General features: G+C 39.0%; 1 protein-coding gene across 1 annotated transcript in view; it reads left to right on the forward strand.

The window, feature by feature from the left end:
* Window positions 1–18,221, forward strand: part of LOC137281934 (regucalcin-like) — a 53,268-nt gene that overhangs the window by 8,161 nt on the left and 26,886 nt on the right. Inside the window, exons 2-4 of the mRNA XM_067813660.1 lie at window positions 308–470; window positions 15,462–15,641; window positions 16,945–17,169. Of these exons, the coding sequence (XP_067669761.1) occupies window positions 311–470; window positions 15,462–15,641; window positions 16,945–17,169 (565 nt within the window). The 5' untranslated portion in view covers window positions 308–310. The remainder of the gene's footprint in view (window positions 1–307; window positions 471–15,461; window positions 15,642–16,944; window positions 17,170–18,221) is intronic.

Raw genomic sequence — 18,221 nt, forward strand, 5'->3', positions numbered from 1 at the left:
ACACCCTAAAAGATGCTAAAAATCTACACCATTGCAGAAGGTCCTTGTAGCCCCTTATATCAATCTTTCTTCTAAACCTGACAAAGACTAAACCTGACACAGCGTTGCCCATTACTGTATCTACAGTAGAATGTTTAGCGGATGTAGCATTGTTGCACAACGTAAGGCACTGTCACATAGCAACTGATAAGTGTTCTGTGACTGAATTATTGCAAGGCAATGCACAGCCTGGGAAAATGCATTTGCTGATAAAATCTGCTACAAGATAACATAATTCTTTTGATTTCATTGTCTGTACACCTTCCAGATTATGTCTGAAAAGATCGAGGTTGTTGCGAAGAACTGTAACTTTGGGGAGGGACCCCACTGGGAGGACACCACACAGTGCCTGTACTACGTGGACGTGTACACTAATGACGTCCACAGATACAACGCCGTCACAGGAGAGGACAGCCGACTCAACCTTGGAGGTTAGGTATCTCTCTTCTTATAATCAACTCTTCTGGACACGTTTGGCTATGTGTTACAATGTTCCAGTCATGAGCACTGACCTACTCAAATCTACTTTCTTTTTCAATTCTATTTCTTCACCTTCGCATGAATACACTTTACAAGAATCATCTGTTGACTTTTGTTATAATATAGTATACGTGGCATGTCACTTTGTTTCAGTTTCCACTGGGAGAAAAAACAAAAATGCCAAATTGGGCCAAAGGCAGAAACACTGGTGTATAGGCTATTTCGTTATCACAATCACAGAACATGTTGGAGTATGTTACGAGAATGTACTTTTGTCATTTGTATTATTACTGATTAAGCTATAGTTATTATTGGGCCTCATTGTTTAGGGGTTTGAGTAATAGTTATTATGGGTCACATTTGTATCACGGTATTTTAGCTGCACCCCTTTTAAAGTGTCACTTTAGAGTTGCTTCCCTGTAGGCACTCTTCTGTGTAGGAGTATGTGTTTCTGACTGTTGGCGATGTGGTGGCACAATGCTCGAACGCTCAAGAACCTGTGACTCTATACATAAGGCCGGTTGTTGTACTGACGGGACACATACACAGACTTAGACTAGGAGTTGTACAGGAGTTGTCATCATTTGACCTACATACATTTGTCTTCCTCTTTGTCAATGCCTGACCTACATTCAAGACCGAGTCACATTTGGTATAATTGTTTCTCACTGAAAACCAAGATTTTTGTGAGTTGATATTATATTTCATGACCCATCTCAACTGCATTGTACGAGACAACTCTATTGTGAATCACTATAACTTGCTCACCGTTTGTTCAATATATTATTGCATATTCAAGACGTGTGTTATAACTACTCAAAAACACATGTAACTTTTCGAATTTGAATCATTGGTGTCTTTGTAATCAGTATATCTATGTTGAACGCTGCAAACATTTCTTAGTTTGAATTCGAGACAACTCGCCAAAAGGCACTAAAATCTGTTTTCCGCAATAAGTGCAATAAATTGTGAACGGGAAGAAATTCATGCGTTTCCTTTTGCACGCACATCCCATGCATGATTTCCAATAAAGTCTGGCGGTTTCAATGCTTTTGGTCATTTAGAGGCTGGGGAATCTCAGTCTGCGACTGCAAGGCAGTTGAATGTGTACCATACCAAGACTTTGGCATTGCTACCAGCAGTAAGGGTCAACACGTGATCGCCCAAGGTCAGGTCGACCCCGTGTGACCACTACCGCTCAGGACAGGTTTACTTGGCTTCGACATTTGCAGAACAAGTTCACCACAGCATCCTCCATAACATACGTAGTGCCGGGACAATTTCTGATCAGACTGTGAGGAACCGCTTACCTTACTTGAGGCTGGTATTAGTTCCAGAAGACCTTTAAGAGGACCTGTCCTTACTCGCCAACGTCGGCAAAAATGCATACAGTGGAGTTGCCAACATCTCCCATGCCCATTGCAAAGGTGGAGAACTGTTCAATGATGAGTCATGTTACATGCTGCGACGACCAGACGAAAGAGCACGTGTATATCGACGTCGTAAACGAACGATACGCTGCAAAGCGTGTACAGGAAGTGGACATATTTGGTGTTGAAAGTGTCATGGTTTGGGTTGCCATCTCATACAGTGGCAGAACAAGTCTTATTCAGGTCCAGGGCAAATTGACAGCTTGACGTCACCGTGATGAAATTATCAGGCCTCATGTCCTTCCTTTCATGAACCGCCAGAACGTCATTTTTCAGTATTATAACGCTCGGCCGCATACAGGAAGAATAACCCCGAGATTTCCTTGCCCGGAACAACGTTCAGGTTCCTGATTGGCTCTCACGATCACGGTCACCGGATCCTAACCCTATTGAACATTTGAGAGGCCAGTTGGATCGTCCTTGTGCGACAGCGTGGCCCTCAGCCACAGACGTTACCTGCTCTGTTTGTGGCCTTGAGAGAAGAGTACCATGTCATTCCCAGGCACTTCATCCGGAATCTGGTCCAGTATATGGGATGCCAGTACCAAGCAGCCATTGATGCTAATGGTGGCCACAGAAGATACTGAATGCTCTGCGACATTGACCATGGATTACTTGTCATTTGTGACGTACAGTTTCTTGCCGTACTGGATGTTCATTCAAGTTGTCTTCGTGGCTGTCCTGTATTACTGAAACTTGAGTGTATAAAATGGTAAGCAGTATACTTTGTATAGTAGTATACTCTGCTGGTTCCTTATACCTTCTATCATGGCAAATTATTAACCGTAACAAGTATAATCTATTTTCTCTCAAAAATTGAAAGTGTTTCTAGCAACATATTTCTCAGTGTCAATAACTATGTATATGTTGTAACGGTTAGTAATTTGCCGTGACAAAAGGTATAAACAATCCCCTATGAACCAGCAAGATATAACACTGACAAGTGTAAAATATTCAGTAATGTGCACTGAGAAAGATACAGCGATTCACAATAGAGCTTTCTACATCATGTTTACATAACACAAACTCTTGACGAGATGCCAGGACGACCTTGTCTGTTTTGTTGACCTTTTATCAACAACATACGGAGCTCTATATGTGGCTCTCAAATGAAATTTCTCTCTTTTGACTTTCTGTCATAGTTTCCTTTCTTTTCTGAACTTCAAAGTTTTGTCTGTCCAATTCACTTGCTTTCGAAAGTCTGTCCTGCTTTTGAAAGTCTGTACCGCGATTTGATGATGCAATTTCCATTCATCTTCCATAGCAGCGTGTATATTTCCTCATCAGAACACCATCCTTGAAGTAATAACAATAATAACAAACTGGAACCTAGATAACCTCCTCAAAAGAAACCGCCTTACTAGCCAGCCTGCGCAGTAATAAGCTGCTCTCTGGAGAGAATGTGATCAACACCTGACAAATTATGAGGCTTTCCAAGAAGTCCTGAAGAGTTACTACACTTTGACAATAAGTCATTAGTCTCTACCTCACAAAAAGAATGATCCATGAAAGTACCTGTCAAATCATGAATGGTATCCTTCGACAAAGAAGACTTGAAAAGAAATGCCTTTCGACATTGAACGATTCACTGCATAAGGACAATACCCCAACATTCATCCTCCAACTTTTCAGTTGTAATTGAACTCTCTGCCGAAACAGTGACAATTGGATCACCAACTCTGGTCCACATAAGATCATCACCGATCAACAAACTGACACGCAGAACTGGGAGAGAGTCAACAAAACCACCTTTCACCTCACCTCACAAATCAGATCTGAGGTCAAATTCACAAAATGGAGAGAAGCAGGGGAATTGCCAACTATGCCCTGAAGCAAAACATCTGATTTCGCCAAAGGCTCATCAGAAAAAGGCAAAATATCCTCCAAAATCAGAGATTGAAGAGCTCCGTATAAACTTTAACATAATAATGTGCAGTGGGGTAGAATTAGGTCCAATAGCAACACAGATCCCTTAAAAACAAAATGGCAAAAAGTTCTTCCGAACTGCAGAATTTGAGGACTTACTCTCACAAACAAAACACTCTTCAGAACCACCTGGAAAGAAAGGCACAGGTGCCATTTACAGAAACGCATTTTTGGGAACATGTAGCCTGATTTCTAAACTGCAGTTTGTATCTGGCTTCTTACAATATGCACAAACAGGATCAACACCATTGATAGTCTTAGCCTTGGACTGAAAAGAACTTGAACACAACTGTAACTTGACGTTTTACTCGGAGAAGAGCTCTTTTGACCAGAAAACTTTGTATTGCCCAGTGACGCAAAAGAACTCTTGTGAGTCAAACAATAGTCTTCTGCCAAAATTACTGCCTCGTGTAAGCCATCAACCTTATGCTCATCCAAATAAGTGTTCAAATGAGAATGAACTCTTCCATCAAAACTGTTTCAAACCATCTCAATTTGTTTTGTGACCTCCTTAGACCCACCCCACCTGTCAAACAACCTTTCCTTTTCTCTAGCAAACCCTACAAAAGTCTCATTGTCCCTTATGGGCATTTATGAACTTCTGACGATAAGTCTCAGTCACTGACTTTTAAGCATTTAAAAGTGTTCTTTTGACAAGATCATAGTCTGAGCTTAGCTGTATCGACAAGGTTGAATAAGCACCCTGTGCTTTACATATCAAATTTTTTGTAGTAGCATAGTCGATGACTCCCTAGGCCACTAGAGGCTTACAGGAACTGTTTCAACATGTAGAAAATATTTGTCAACTGATTTCTCGTTAAAAGGAAGTACATGTCTAGCATGCCTTGCAATGTCAAAAGTGACATTCAGAGGGTGGGGAAGGGATTTCAAGCTTTTCATTTAATTTCTCTGCCAGTTTTCAATTTTCTCAAATCTATTTTTATTTCTTTTTCCATTTAAAACTTTTTCATTTCTAAGAGAGAACTCATGAGATTCTTGGGTATGGCTGGCTATTACAAAAAAAGTTTTGTCAAATCTTCCAGATGTTGTATCTCCACTTACCAATCTTTTGGGGATCAAGGTAAAATTCCATTGGGATAGCAGTTTCAAAAAGTCAAAGCCATATTCATGAATTCTCAACTACTGCAAGCACCCAATTTTGAGAAAAAATTTAATTTGCAAATTGATGCAAGTCATGTTGGTGCAGGTGCTATCCCGATTCAAGAGGATGATTCAGGAATTGAACATCCAGTTTGTTATCTTGTCAAAGAAATTTGACAAGCACCAAAGGCATTATTCTACCATTGAGAAAGAGACATTAGGTCATGTGTTAGCTTTACAGTGAGTCAGTGAGTTTAGTTTAGTTTAAAGTCGCCTTTTAGCAATATTCCAGCAATATCACGGCGGGGGACTCCAGAAAATGGGCTTCACACATTGTACCCATGTGGGGAATTGAACCCGGGTCTTCGGCGTGACGAGCGAACGCTTTAACCATTAGGCTACCCCACCACCCCGTTAGTCTCACAGCATTTTGAAGTGTACCTTGGTACCACCACTTTGCCAATTTAAGTTTTTACTGATTACAATCCCTTGACTTTTCTTCACAAAATGAAGAGAAAGAACCAAAGACGTATGAGGTTCAGTTTGACATTGCAAGGGTTCACTCTTGCGATCAAACATATTAAAAGCAAAGTCAATGTTTGTGCTGATGCACTTTCCAGGGTATAAATGTATGATGACTTGATAATGCTGTATGTATGTATCTGTATTTTATCATAGTAATTCTGCAAGAAGTTTATCATATGACTCATATTATAACATGTCATTTTGTTATGTTATCATTGCTATGCTACCGTTTCAACTATATGTCACAAATGTCAAATGAATTCTATCACGTCCGAGTTCCTAATTTTGTTAAACTTAATAAAAAGCCGTGATTAAAGGTATAAGAAATCCCCTCTGAACCAGTAAAATCATAACACAGAAAAGTCTGAAATATGCAATAATATATATTGAGCAAACAATGAGCAAATTACAATGAATCGCAATAGAGATTTCTAGTACAATGCTATTGAGTCACACAACTAAGATAATGGGTCATAAATATGAAATATTAACTCACAAGAAGAACAGAGAACAGAAAAATACTAGATGAAGCTTGTTTACAAAGTCAGTAGAGAGGCAGACTGTGTCAAACAATGGTGGTGAACTGATGTAGACGAAGGCAGACAATTTATGTGTACAGACAGATGACAAGGCAGATGTCCTCAATTCTGATACGTCCGTTGTTAGGCCATGTGTGATTTTCCGCGTCGCACCACGCAACAACCAGCTGTCTACATATCACACACAGTTGAGAGCATTCAAGCAAAATATGACTGTCGCCATTCACTTAGAACCTACTCGAGCAGACGTAAACAATAAATTTCACAAAACAGTGTCCAATTTGGAAAAAGCAAATGGTAATCTACAAAATAAAGTTTACCCCCAAATATCTCTTTTTCTGAGGCAAAGAAACTGGTGAAGAGATCTGACCATCAAGAAAGTTATGCTACAGTAGCAAAATCATCCTCTGAATCCAGCTCTAAAATAACCAAATCATCCACAGGATGCCAAACTACAATGACTTGGGTCAGTTCCGACTCCCCACAGGTTTTATACCCTGCTGTATCATCCCAGACTGAGGAAGTCATCTTCACAGTCACGCCCCGAGTTTCATTCAACAGCTGATAGACAACAAATTGTTAAAACTAAACCCAAACCTAAACCTAAGTCTGAGATTTCAAAACAGCAAAGTGGCAGAGCCCCCAAAGGGTCCCAATATAGAATTCAGTTGTTCAACAAATATGGATATCTTGAACACATGGATGTATCTGAAAACGTCCATCCTAGGGCACGTAACATATCGCCCTCTACACAAGTGTTGGGAAGAAGCCCATAAATCCCCCCAAAAGACAGTTTATTCCAATAATATTCTACAGTGGAACTGCAGAGGTATGAGAATTAATTTACATGAATTTCAGCTATTAGTCCAAGATTTTACACCTTCAGCAACATGTCTCCAAGAGACATATTTAAAAAAGACAGACACATTTGACCTTCGTCATTTTAATGCATACCATTTTTTTTCATCTCCGGGTGATAGGGCCACTGGCGGATCATCCATTCTAGTCAGACAAAACGTTATTCAAAGCCCTGTTTCACTTATTACTAATATGCAGGCTGTCGCAGTGAGAATTACTTTCCATGTAGCGTTCACAATGTGCTCTCTCTATATCTCTCCGTCTTCGACGTTTCACAAAACAGATCAACTCCCGCAGCCCTGTATTATAATGGGAGATTTAAATGGGCACAATCCACTCTGGGGTAGTGTAACTTCAAACGCTAAAGGTAAAGTGTTGGAGGACTTTAGTTCTGGCAATGATTTATGTATTTATAATGAGGGTTCAAACACATATTTACACCCTGGTACAGGGACCTATTCTTCTCTCGACAAATGTAGAACTACTAAATGAATTCGAATGGTCAGTCCACGATGACCTCTGTGGAAGTGACCATTTTGCTACTATAATAAAATCTGATGTTCCTCGAACATCAAGGCGAAATGTTAAAAAGGGCTTAATATGAAACACTGTGTGCTGAAAAACTTCAACCTGAACGTTTCATTGACGTTTCTGATGCTATTAAATGCTTTTCTGATGAAGTTCTTGGGGCTTATCTTTGACTCCCACTTAACATTTCTGTATCATATTAAGTCCCTTGAAACAAAATGCCTGAAGGCTCTTGACTTGTTGAAAGTTGTTTCTAACTAAAACTGGGGAGGGGATCAAGCGACACTCTTACACATATATCGATCACTGGTCTGTTCAAAACTTGATTATGGCTCCATCGTGTATGCTGGAGCCTGCAAAAGCAACCTTAAACTTCTTAATTCTATCCACCAAAGTTTATGACTTTGTCTTGGGTCTTTCCGAACTTCACCTATTGACAGTCTTCACACTGAGGCCGACGAACCATCTCTTACACAACGTCGTATAAAATTATCCTTACAATACATTACTAAATTATACTCTAATGAATCTAACCCTATGTGTTCAATTCATTTTCTTAGGATTTGTACGAGAAGAAACCTTCTCTTGTTCTGCCTCTACGACATAGACTTAAACCATTTCTTTCCTCGGCCGGCATTGAGCTGGAAATACAGTTCCTTCCCGTCTTCTTTCTTCTCCTCATTGGCAATTAGTTAGAGCACAAGTTGACCTAACATAATATTAACTGCACTTGAAAAATCAGAAACTAATGAATTACAATATAAACAAGAATATCATCAATTAAAAATTATATATAGCAACTATAGATCTACATACACAGATGGGTCCAAGGATGGTGGCGCAGTGGCTTGTGCCACTGTCATTGGATCCAGAACAATATCTTCAAGATTACCGGATAATAGCTCTATTTTGCAAAGCTGAAGCTAACGCCATATTAACGGCTCTTAAATAAATTCAAACACACCCTAAATGTAAACAAGATATACTCTATTCCGACTATCTTGTCTTCAAACGGTTAAAAATTTATCATGTGAACATCCACTTTTAATTAAAATCATTGAATTGTATAATAATCTTGCTACTGGCCAATACGACATCGTTTTTTGTTGGTTACCCAGCCACGAATGGATTTCTGGTAGCACAGAGGCAGCTCTCAACAAATCTGTGTCACCACTTCTTATTCCCTACACTGATTGCAAAGCTAGCATTAGATCGTACATACGTGATCTGATGCAGAAGAAGTGGGACACCCAAGTAGGTATAAATATATTACATGAAATACAACCGTATACTGGTTACACCTAGATTTGAAGAGCTTATTTTACGACGACGTCGTATTGGCCGTACACGATATACTCATGCATACCTACTGAAAGTTGAGGATCCTCCGTTTTGCATCCCTTGTGATGACAGAGTCACGGTCAAGCATATTTTGCTCAACTCTGTTGAATTCTCCATCACAAAGGATAAGTAGTTTACAGTTAGAACAATTACGGATCTTTTTGAAAGGAACTTGATTTTTTCGTTGAATTTTGAGCAATATGGTCTGTAAATAGTGTTACGATTAAGAATTTATCGTGACAAACTATGTTACAAATCCCCTGTGAACCAGCAAAACAGAAGAGAGACAAGTCGTTTACGTTCATATTCTGTATTATTATGCAACGAGAGCAAGGTATACAAAGTCACAAGTCAATATAGCAATGCTGATTACAAATACAATCCAAGAGAGACAAAATCTAAGTCAGTGGGTCACAAGAATATAAAATATCAAACTCACCAAATACGTCACCCGGAAGTAGACACATGGAAAACTAGGAGCAGGTAAATTCCGGAAAACCAGAAAGCTAAAAGTGTAGACCAGCTATTTAAACGAAATGTGACAAATCATATTTAATATTCAAAACACTAACTGCTGTGACCCAATAATAATTATTTCTTAATTAATAACAACAATATACAGAAAATACACACTCGTAACATTAGGGGTATTTTAATGATTGGTAGTTTGGATTAGTAACTTGAATTGTTGGTGGCTGTACCCTCAAAGGGGGCTGAAGCATTGTAAAATTATTGTCCTCCTGAGAGGGTACGTAAGTCCAAAAACCTTCAGGTCCATGTGAACTTTCCAGGCTTTTCAAATGTAGAATTCTTCCTGTTTTAATTGTGGCTAACTTTTCCCACAATCACCATCAACAGAAGGAATGGTATCAATCCAATTGGGGTCCATGTAGGTAGCAGAGGTACCGTAAGTCCCCATGGTCCCTAGTGTGGTGATTTACCTTCTGTTGTTGGCGATCTATAGTCTGTTTTCACATTGTATTGTCTAAGTAGTGATATTAGTTTTAACTTTCCATGCAAGTTTTAATTCAAATTGTGATATTCTACTTGTTTTACTGTTCTTAGTTGACACATTTTACCACATGCATATATTTCATTTAAATCTTAAATTTTCTCGTCACGATATGGCTGAGATTTATAGGATATTAAACGAGCTTCCCCTTTCATATCAAGTTTATGTCCCGAGTGAAATAATTGTGGTTTGTCACGAGCTCTAGAAAAGTGAAAATATCGTCAAAATAAAGCAATATTTTGCTTTCCTATACAGAAACATGTAGCGCGGATTAAAACATGCTGTTAATGATTGGAATGTCAACCGATTGACTCCAGGAAAACGTACGCTGCTTAGAGGCAATGTACTTCCTATACGGCGCCAAATCACAAGAAATTAAACAAATTAAGACAGAATCAAGTCGTAATGAAAATTTAATTCTTGTCAGTGGAGGATTTGTTTTCTAAAGCAATAATGTAATCCATCAAAACACTTGTGAAGTGTAAATATTTTTAACTTGACTGCGTGACCTAAATCGTGCCTGAACATCAGTCGGCCATCACTGTCGGGCTAGTCGTCATGTTGAGAAGTGTTCCCTAAGAAGAAGATTCTAGGAAGCATTTAATTAGGAGCGACAAACTCAACAGCAAAGATGAATGTGAATGACATGGAACTGCATGTCCCAAATAGTTGAGCTTAATGGTCTTCATCGGGTTACTGTAAATAATTCGGCGACGCTTTGCGCAGGATGCCAGTGACGCCTTCTCAACTCGGCTTGGAATTCCCACTTTCGCGATTCGAGGTTTATGTTGAAGAAAATTGGGTCTGAAAACACAGTCTACAACCCCGAACAAAGACGATGTCAAGCCTATTGTGTTCAGATTCTGGGAAGTGTTGTTGATCCCTACGTAAGAAACCACGGGAGGCATGGCAGTGACAATATGTTTGTGCGGGAGGACGCGAATTGATGCGGCTGACAGTGGCAGTGATAGAGATACAAGAGCGCCGCTCGTCATTTGATGTTGTGTGTTATTGTGCAGTCCTGACAACATACACGCAAAAGGTATTCAATTTCTTGATAACATTCACAACTCTTCCAACCAACTGTCCGTCAATATTTTGACGAAATCAATAACCTTTACGGGCGACGCCATATTTGTTTACACTCATGAGAGGCCTACTAGACGTATTTGTTTACTTTTTTTATAGATTGTTTTATTTTCGTTTTCATTACAGAAACTTGAGTTATCATAGAATTGAAAGTAATGCTAGTAACCACACTAAATGAAATACATTTCATCTAATTCCATAGAAGTGTCTTCGTTTTACAAATTACATGCTCTCAGGTGTGAAAACGTGAATGAAAATCATGAATGGAATGAGTGATGAAAGTAGTACCATTAATGTCAAAGTTCGTATTAACCAATCAAATGACTCGAAGGTGTTATGACACATATGTCATAACACTTTGTTGTGAAACACCTTTACGAAGTACCACATGGGTAATAAAGTTCCGATATGACGTTAAATATTAACTCCCTCTATTCAATGATAATGCAAATTATAGAAAACACTATCTCCTAACATAATGACTAACATGATCATGCGGTTGAGCAAAGGGTCATTATTGGTCGCAAAATAGTATATCGTGAGCTGAGCGTATGAATGTTCTGAGTAGGACACGATTCATAAAATTGATATATATTCGTTCTCTTCTCGTTTATCGCATACGTTTGAAAAAAATGGATTTAGATATGAGAATATCGTAAAATGATCTTGATGCTTTAGTGAGTTAAAATAGGCCATTCCAAGGGGAACATATCGATACATATGTTATGCTTGGGTGACCAGCTGTTCTGAATTTATTCGAATGCTAAGAATGACACGGTTTAGGTTAAGTACTGTGCTCTTAATATCAAATTCTATTTTAAGTTCAGCAAATTAGAGAAACTCTTTGTCAATGAAAATGTCTTTCATATGAACAATTCCTTGTTTGAATCAGTTATTAATTATGAGACATGAATTGCGAAACTGGTGATTCAACCAGTGAGGTTGCATAAGGATTTCGTTTATGTTAGGATCGTTAAGTACTCATCCCTTCATGTAACTGTGCCAGACATCAAGGGCATCTTTCCAGAACGGGTTTGTAATTTTGTAGCATTTATTCATATTCGTTTCTACATGAAGTGTGCCTTGTATTGGAAAGCCGGCCAGTCTATAACAGTTTGATTTTAAAACATATCATTTTAAGCAAGAAAGTTTTAAAGAATCAAGTAAAGTTCTAACATCGACCATCTTGACATCACCCTTCTCGTACTTTCACATTAAACAGATTTGTTTTATCTTGTCCCTCTTATCATTCCAAATGAAGTTTAAAAAACAGCGTGCTCCTCGAGTTTGTCTTAAACTCGTCCGGACGATCTGGGAGAGAAGAGAGGATATGAACAAGGGCAGACAGAGCCAAAGTTTTTATAACAGTTATTTTTCCGACCAGCTCATAGGAATTCTCTTAATATGTCCAAATCCCTTTTAAATATTGATCTCCTAGAGGTTTTGTAGATCTGCATTTTAGTTCTATTACCACGATGCTTGAACGGGATAAAGTTGTCCTACTTCCAGCCATTGCCCCAAGCCAAACTGCTTTGGTTGTAATCCACATTTATTTATAGACCAGTAATATTGTAAAATATGTTAAGTGAATTCATAGCTTCATAAAGAGATTTTCCCGAACCATCCATGAATATATCAGTATCATCAGCATACTAGCTAATAATATGCTGAGTTTCGTTTAGTATAGTTCCATTTATTTAGTTAGTTAGTTATATTTTGGTGTTCCTTCATTCTCTTCCCACTGTGGTTACTTGTCATATCTTCCTACCTAACCTCTGTTCTAATACGAACCTTTCATGGTGCGAGTGTTCAAGACTCGCGATTGGAGGTAATCAGATTTAATTATGCAATCAGCGACCTTGTTTCAAAAGAGATCGTTCGCAAGATCTCGGTAATTTCCGGATTCATCGTGAAAACTAAAACCTCTTCCCGAGCGCGATACTCAAATGTTTCTTCCAGACAGAACTCAGTCATGTCGTATTTGTTTCTCCGCATTGCTTGCATTTGTCAAGTTGAATCTAGGTCGATGTAACACGTGTTCTGATTGGACAGAAAAAAAGGAACATAAATCTGCTGCCATTATTTGCCATTAGGGCATTTTATGAGAACCGCGAAATATGGCCGTATTAGAACCGAGGTTCGTAGGAAGATATGGCAAGTAACCTCTGTGGGAAGAGAATGGTGTTCCTTATGATTATCCATAGTATTTGAAGAAGAATAACTACGAGGAGATTGGATCACCCTACCTCTCATTCTTTTCGTTTTTAAAAAGATGTGGACAAATGTCCACTCTGAACACTACACGAGGAAGCATTTGACATCAATATATGTACCAATTGCTGCATGTTACATCCAATCCAGAATTTGTCCAATACCATCATATTAAAATTCTTGGAGACAGAGTCAAAGGCTTTTTTCAAAATCAATCAGGATTAATAGACCTTTTCTGTTTTCTATTTACGTTTTGAACATAATGTGACAGAGGAGTCGGATGGTTTCCATGATGCATTTTCCTGCGATGATATCCGTTTGATTTTCGTTAATGAGGTAATCAGGTGTCTTCATAGTCCTCTTAGTAACACAAGTACTCATAATCTTCTACAATACATTCATTAGGGAGATAGAATCTTCTATCTTTGCGTGCTTTGGGGATATATGTGATCATTCCTCTTTTTCACTGTCATTTTCAAAGAGTTCCTGTTAAAAGTGTCCCTAACATGCAGAACCCATATTTTAAGGCCCTTCCTGAAGAAAACTTAAAGAAACCATGTACGCATGAAAAAATTGTAACGAATTCTATAGCCCATACTAGCCTGGGCTTTTATTTTTCTTCGATTTAACAGCAAGTGATAGTTCCTCAAAACTTACTTCACTTCCCGATTCATCTCGCTAGACTTTGCTTAAGGAAGGGGAGTCAGTAGTTCAAAATATAGCTTTTCTGTTATCATCGATTACACCACTTGAATTATACAAATTGTCATTAACAAATCCCGTGTTCATTTCTTTTTACTTCTTTGTGTAATTTCTATTCTCTAGTTCTTGGTAGGTTTCTCCCGTCCATCATACCATTAGAATCTATTACAAATTTCCATTCCTTACATCTATTACCAGAGTGTATTTTCTGTAAATTGCATTATTACTTAAGTAATAATTATTACTGGGTCACAAAGTTTAGTGTTTTGAGTGATAATTATTATGGGTCACTTTCCGTATCATAAATGTTCAGTATTTTTCATATTTTAGCAGCAAGCTTTAACGAAGTGCTCTAGAGTTACCTCCCTTGATTAATTGTTTACTTCTAGGAGACTCCTGTTCTAGAGCATTCTACGTTAATGGCGATGGTCGTATGCGCTCAAACTTTCAGGAAATGTTAAATGTATATGTAAAGGCTTGTTGTCGACACAAAGACGCACAGATTTCTGGGGTACATATCTGCAATCCCCGTCAACGCTTGACCTACATAACCGCTGCCTGACTGCTAGCTGTGTTACATTCTGCATGACTTCAGTGACTTGACATTATATGCGTGACCCATTACTTTAGAACTGACTCACTTGTATTGTACACGAAACCTCTCTTGTAAATCTGTATATTTTTGCCTTCGTTAGCTCAATGTAAAGTATCATTGAAAATATCAAAACTTGCCAGTGTTATATTTGGCCGGTCCTGACTGGATTTCTCACACCTTTTGTCACGATAGATTTTTAACCGTAACACATTTCATTTTGGAACGATTTGAGAGAAGTGTATCATCAACATTTTGGAAAGTGTTTCCTTTTTCGTTTTCTAAAAGACATATGTTCTCTTCCAGTTCCTTACATTTTTCTTTCTCTGTCTTTTTAAGATATGATGATTTTCAGATAAATGAAGTGGCCCTAATGTTGGGTAAAACAAAAAGTGTAATGTGACGCCTGGAGTTTTAATGAGACCCGGGCGTAGTAGACCACAGAATCGTCTCATTAAATTAATGGCCTATGCAATAAGTTCAAATCAGCACTTGGCATCAATAGGGAATTTTGTACACTCACTGGGCGATGGACTTCGCCCTCAACCAATAAAACCTGATCTATCAAGCCCGTCTGAAAGCAAGGCGGCCTTTCAAATGTGTTACCCTTACAGCAGATGAATCAAGGTTTTGCCTGAAATTGACGGATGGCAGAAAAACGTTTTTGGCGCCGTAGTTGTGAGCGGGTTGAATATTTACTTCACAAGAATACTGCAAAATAGCATATTTAATGTCCAAATGCAGAAGATAGCGTCGCAAACGCAACAGCAGGTAACCCTACCATGAAAAGAGCAACTCTGCATCGTAGTGATCCAATAACAAATTGTATCGATCACTATGGAATTCATAGCTTAAGGTATTCTCTGCAAAACTTGCTGTCAAATCACAAACGTTTTCTGTTGGATATGCACGTCGTCCCGTTTCATACAGCACATAGGAAAGAGATCAGGTGAATTTGCTTGTAACTATTCCATAACTGTTCATCATGTGTTTTGTATTTACTTTATCCGTACCTTCTAGCTTTCCAGTATATAACAAAAGCATATTTATCATTTAAACTATCATGCTGTCATATTTCATCCCAGGAGAATCTATGGCGTCCATCATCATCCCTCGTCAGAATGGTGGCTTTGTGGTTACCCAGAAATCAGACATCGTCATCCTGGACTCTTGGGACAGTGGCAAAGTCACTAGCTTTGCAAAGGTCGAGGCCGACGCCAATATACTCAATGACGGCAAAGTGGATGCTTCCGGTAGACTCTGGATTGGTAGGTTCATGTATTCGCATGCCTTGTGTTCCTGTGAGTGTTCTTTGACACGAGTCAACTTAAGCTAACTTCAAATGCTGAGTTGTGAGTGAAGTTAGAGTTTAGGTCACAATAATTCAGCCTGTTTGTGACTGAAAACTAGCTATTATTTCAAAATAGATAATGTTTATTACTAAGGCCTGTCAAGGACAATCACTAGTACTAATTCAAAAACATTTTAACAATACATGACAATACATTATACATACAGGCTACACTGAAGTTAGATCACCATGTTAGGGACAATGGGGATTTACTGTTGACCCTAGCTGGATTTACACTATCACTTCAGCTGTTAGCAATTTAGACAAGTCTACCCGTCCATTAAAGATGATACCTATTCTACGATTAGAACAGTTGAGAGATAAATCGACTTTGAATGTTACTGCAGAGTTGCGTCCCGTTGATCAGTCTAAGAAATTTTATCCTCAGTACTTTTCGTTACACTCCACTGCTGAGTCTAACAAAACCTTATGGAAGGTCGCGTCAGGTAACCTTTAAGACTGACCAATCAGAACACACCTTACCAAATCGCGAAAGTGCACATTCGCACATACCTTTGTGAACTTTTTATCTCGAAAAGGTTCATACCCGAACGATTCCGAATGTTATTTAGCGTACGCTCGCTTCCGGGTGATGCACCCGGCGTACGTACAACCATGACAACGGTGAGTAAACAGTTGCTGAAAATGTGTTTTTGGCAATATTCAAGGATGTTAACTTGCGGAAATATTAGCTAATGGTAACCATGTCAACACAAGCCCCAACGCGTATATACTGCAGGTCAAATAACTCTGCTATATGCGGATTTTTATTTCTGGAGAGATCTGTGTCGGTGATTTGAATGTTTTGAAAGTCGTTTGGTTTCCTATATAGCAGCCGTTGTCTGATTGGGTAAATATATTTAACCGTCTCGCATTTGATTGGACTGGGAGTGGTTACCTCACGCGACCTTCTACTGGGTTTTGTTAGACTCAGTGGTGGGGTGTAACGAAATACACTGAGACTAAGTTTACTTAGACTGCCCGTTGATATAAGAGAAACTCCAGGTGCGTGTTAATGCCAGATGCATACTAATGCCTTTAATTATGAAGGAAACTGTTGCGATAATGTAACTAGTTCCTAGAGATATTCTACATCTAACAGGCCATACAGGTACGGCAATCAGACTGACATTCTGCTGTATAAAAGAACAGATTTTTTTGTATCTTATTTCACACAAAGCAAACTATGGGAGAATATGGACTTCGTCCTTTCACCATAGGGTCGTGTTTCTTTGGTGATGGTGACCTTGACGTCGACAACTGGCCAAAATACCAGGGTTCATTATACAATGTGGATACTGATGGAAGCGTCAAGAAACACCTAAGTGACATCACAATCGGCAATGGCATGGACTGGAGTGACGACAACAGCGTCATGTACTTCAATGACTCCATACCCGGCCAGGTCTATGCATTCGACTTTGACATCACAGCTGGGGCTATAAGTAAGTAGAACGGGGAACTCCACGTAACAAGGAGACATGTTCCACTTTACGATGTTGTAGACCACTATCACACATGTCAAACGCGGTTCCTTGCTACACGGGCATTTTTAAAATATCGTGGTGCACGCAGATATATTAACACTTGTACAGACGTTTGGGGCAATTTGTACATTATATTGGATGCCATTTGAAATTTACTGATAACATGATGGACTCATTCACTGATAACCTATCCGTTAACTTAAAACTACGTGGTATTTTAGTGACATGCCTTTTTGACAGCGGTCCAGAGTTAACTTCTGGCTATTGAGAAAGTTCTAAGTGAATAGTGACAGAGCCATGCTTTGCTCGAATGTATCCAACACCATGTTATGATTACACGATGCCATTTAGAAAGTGGTCAAATGCAACATATGTCATATTTGGGATTTCACTTTCTTGGTAAAGTACAAATTCTAGTACTTTTTTTCGGTTGAGTCCCATCCGGGATTCGAACCCGCACCCTCAGAGTCAGGCACCTAATCGCCAGCACACAAAGTCAGCCGCCTAGCCCGCTCAGCCACCGCGACTTCCACAAAAAATGAAAGTCGGACAACTGGTAGTCTAGACTGCGTACTTTGTGTACCCCTCTGATGAGTGTAAATTGGCACGGCTCCCACGGCCGAAAGCTATGATTACACGATGCCATTTAGAAAGTGGTCAAATGCAACATATGACATATGACATATGACATGTCATATGACATGTCATATGTCATATGTTGCATTTGACCAACCCCTCTGATGAGTGTAAATTGGCACGGTTCCCACGGCCGAAAGCTATGATTACACGATGCCATTTAGAAAGTGGTCAAATGCAACATATGTCATATGTTGCATACAACATATGACATATATGACATATGACATATGTTGCATTTGACCACTTTCTAAATGGCATCGTGTAATCATAGCTTTCGGCCGTGGGAACCGTGCCAATTTACACTCATCAGAGGGGTACACAAAGTACGCAGTCTAGACTACCAGTTGTCCGACTTTCATTTTTGTGGAAGT

Source organism: Haliotis asinina, chromosome 4, assembly GCF_037392515.1.
Source record: "Haliotis asinina isolate JCU_RB_2024 chromosome 4, JCU_Hal_asi_v2, whole genome shotgun sequence".
Lineage (NCBI taxonomy): Eukaryota > Metazoa > Mollusca > Gastropoda > Lepetellida > Haliotidae > Haliotis > Haliotis asinina.